This window comes from Parus major, chromosome 10 (assembly GCF_001522545.3).
Source record: "Parus major isolate Abel chromosome 10, Parus_major1.1, whole genome shotgun sequence".
NCBI lineage: Eukaryota > Metazoa > Chordata > Aves > Passeriformes > Paridae > Parus > Parus major.
The window spans coordinates 19070974-19071426 of record NC_031779.1 but is presented as its reverse complement, the minus strand read 5'-3'; the positions used below and the strand labels follow the sequence as shown (position 1 = coordinate 19071426).

At 61.1% G+C, this 453-nt stretch overlaps 1 protein-coding gene across 1 annotated transcript in view; it reads left to right on the top strand.

Moving 5' to 3' along the window:
• Nucleotides 1-453, top strand: part of CLN6 (CLN6 transmembrane ER protein) — a gene marked incomplete at its 5' end in the record, with an annotated part of 7125 nt that overhangs the window by 3415 nt on the left and 3257 nt on the right. Inside the window, one exon of the mRNA XM_015638421.2 lies at nucleotides 278-453. Coding sequence (XP_015493907.1) covers nucleotides 278-453 — 176 coding nt within the window. The remainder of the gene's footprint in view (nucleotides 1-277) is intronic.

The following is a 453-nucleotide window of genomic DNA, read 5'->3' as shown; positions in this document are numbered from 1 at the left end:
CTCCTCCTCTCCTTCTTCTCCTCCTTCTCCTCTTCTTCCTCCCCCTCCTCCTCCTCCCCTCCTCTTCCTCCTCTTCCTCTTTCCCTCCTCCTCCTCTTCCTCCCCTTCTCCTCTTCCTCCTCCTTCCCCCTTTCCTATTCCTCCTTCTCCTCCTCTTACTCGTCCCCCACCTCTTCTTCTCTTTGTCCTTCTCCTCCCCCTCTTCCGCCCCCTCTTCCTCCTTCTCCTCCTCTTCTTCCTCTTCCTCCTCATCTTCCTCCTCCCCTCCCCTCCCCAGCTGATCGAGCGCTCCCCCCGGACTCTCCCTCGCTCCATGGTCCACGTCAGCATCATCACCTTCGTGATGGGCGCCAGCATCCACCTGGTGGGGGACTCGGTCAACCACCGGCTGATCTTCAGCGGGTACCAGCACCACCTGTCCGTGCGCGAGAACCCCGTCATCCGCAACCTGCG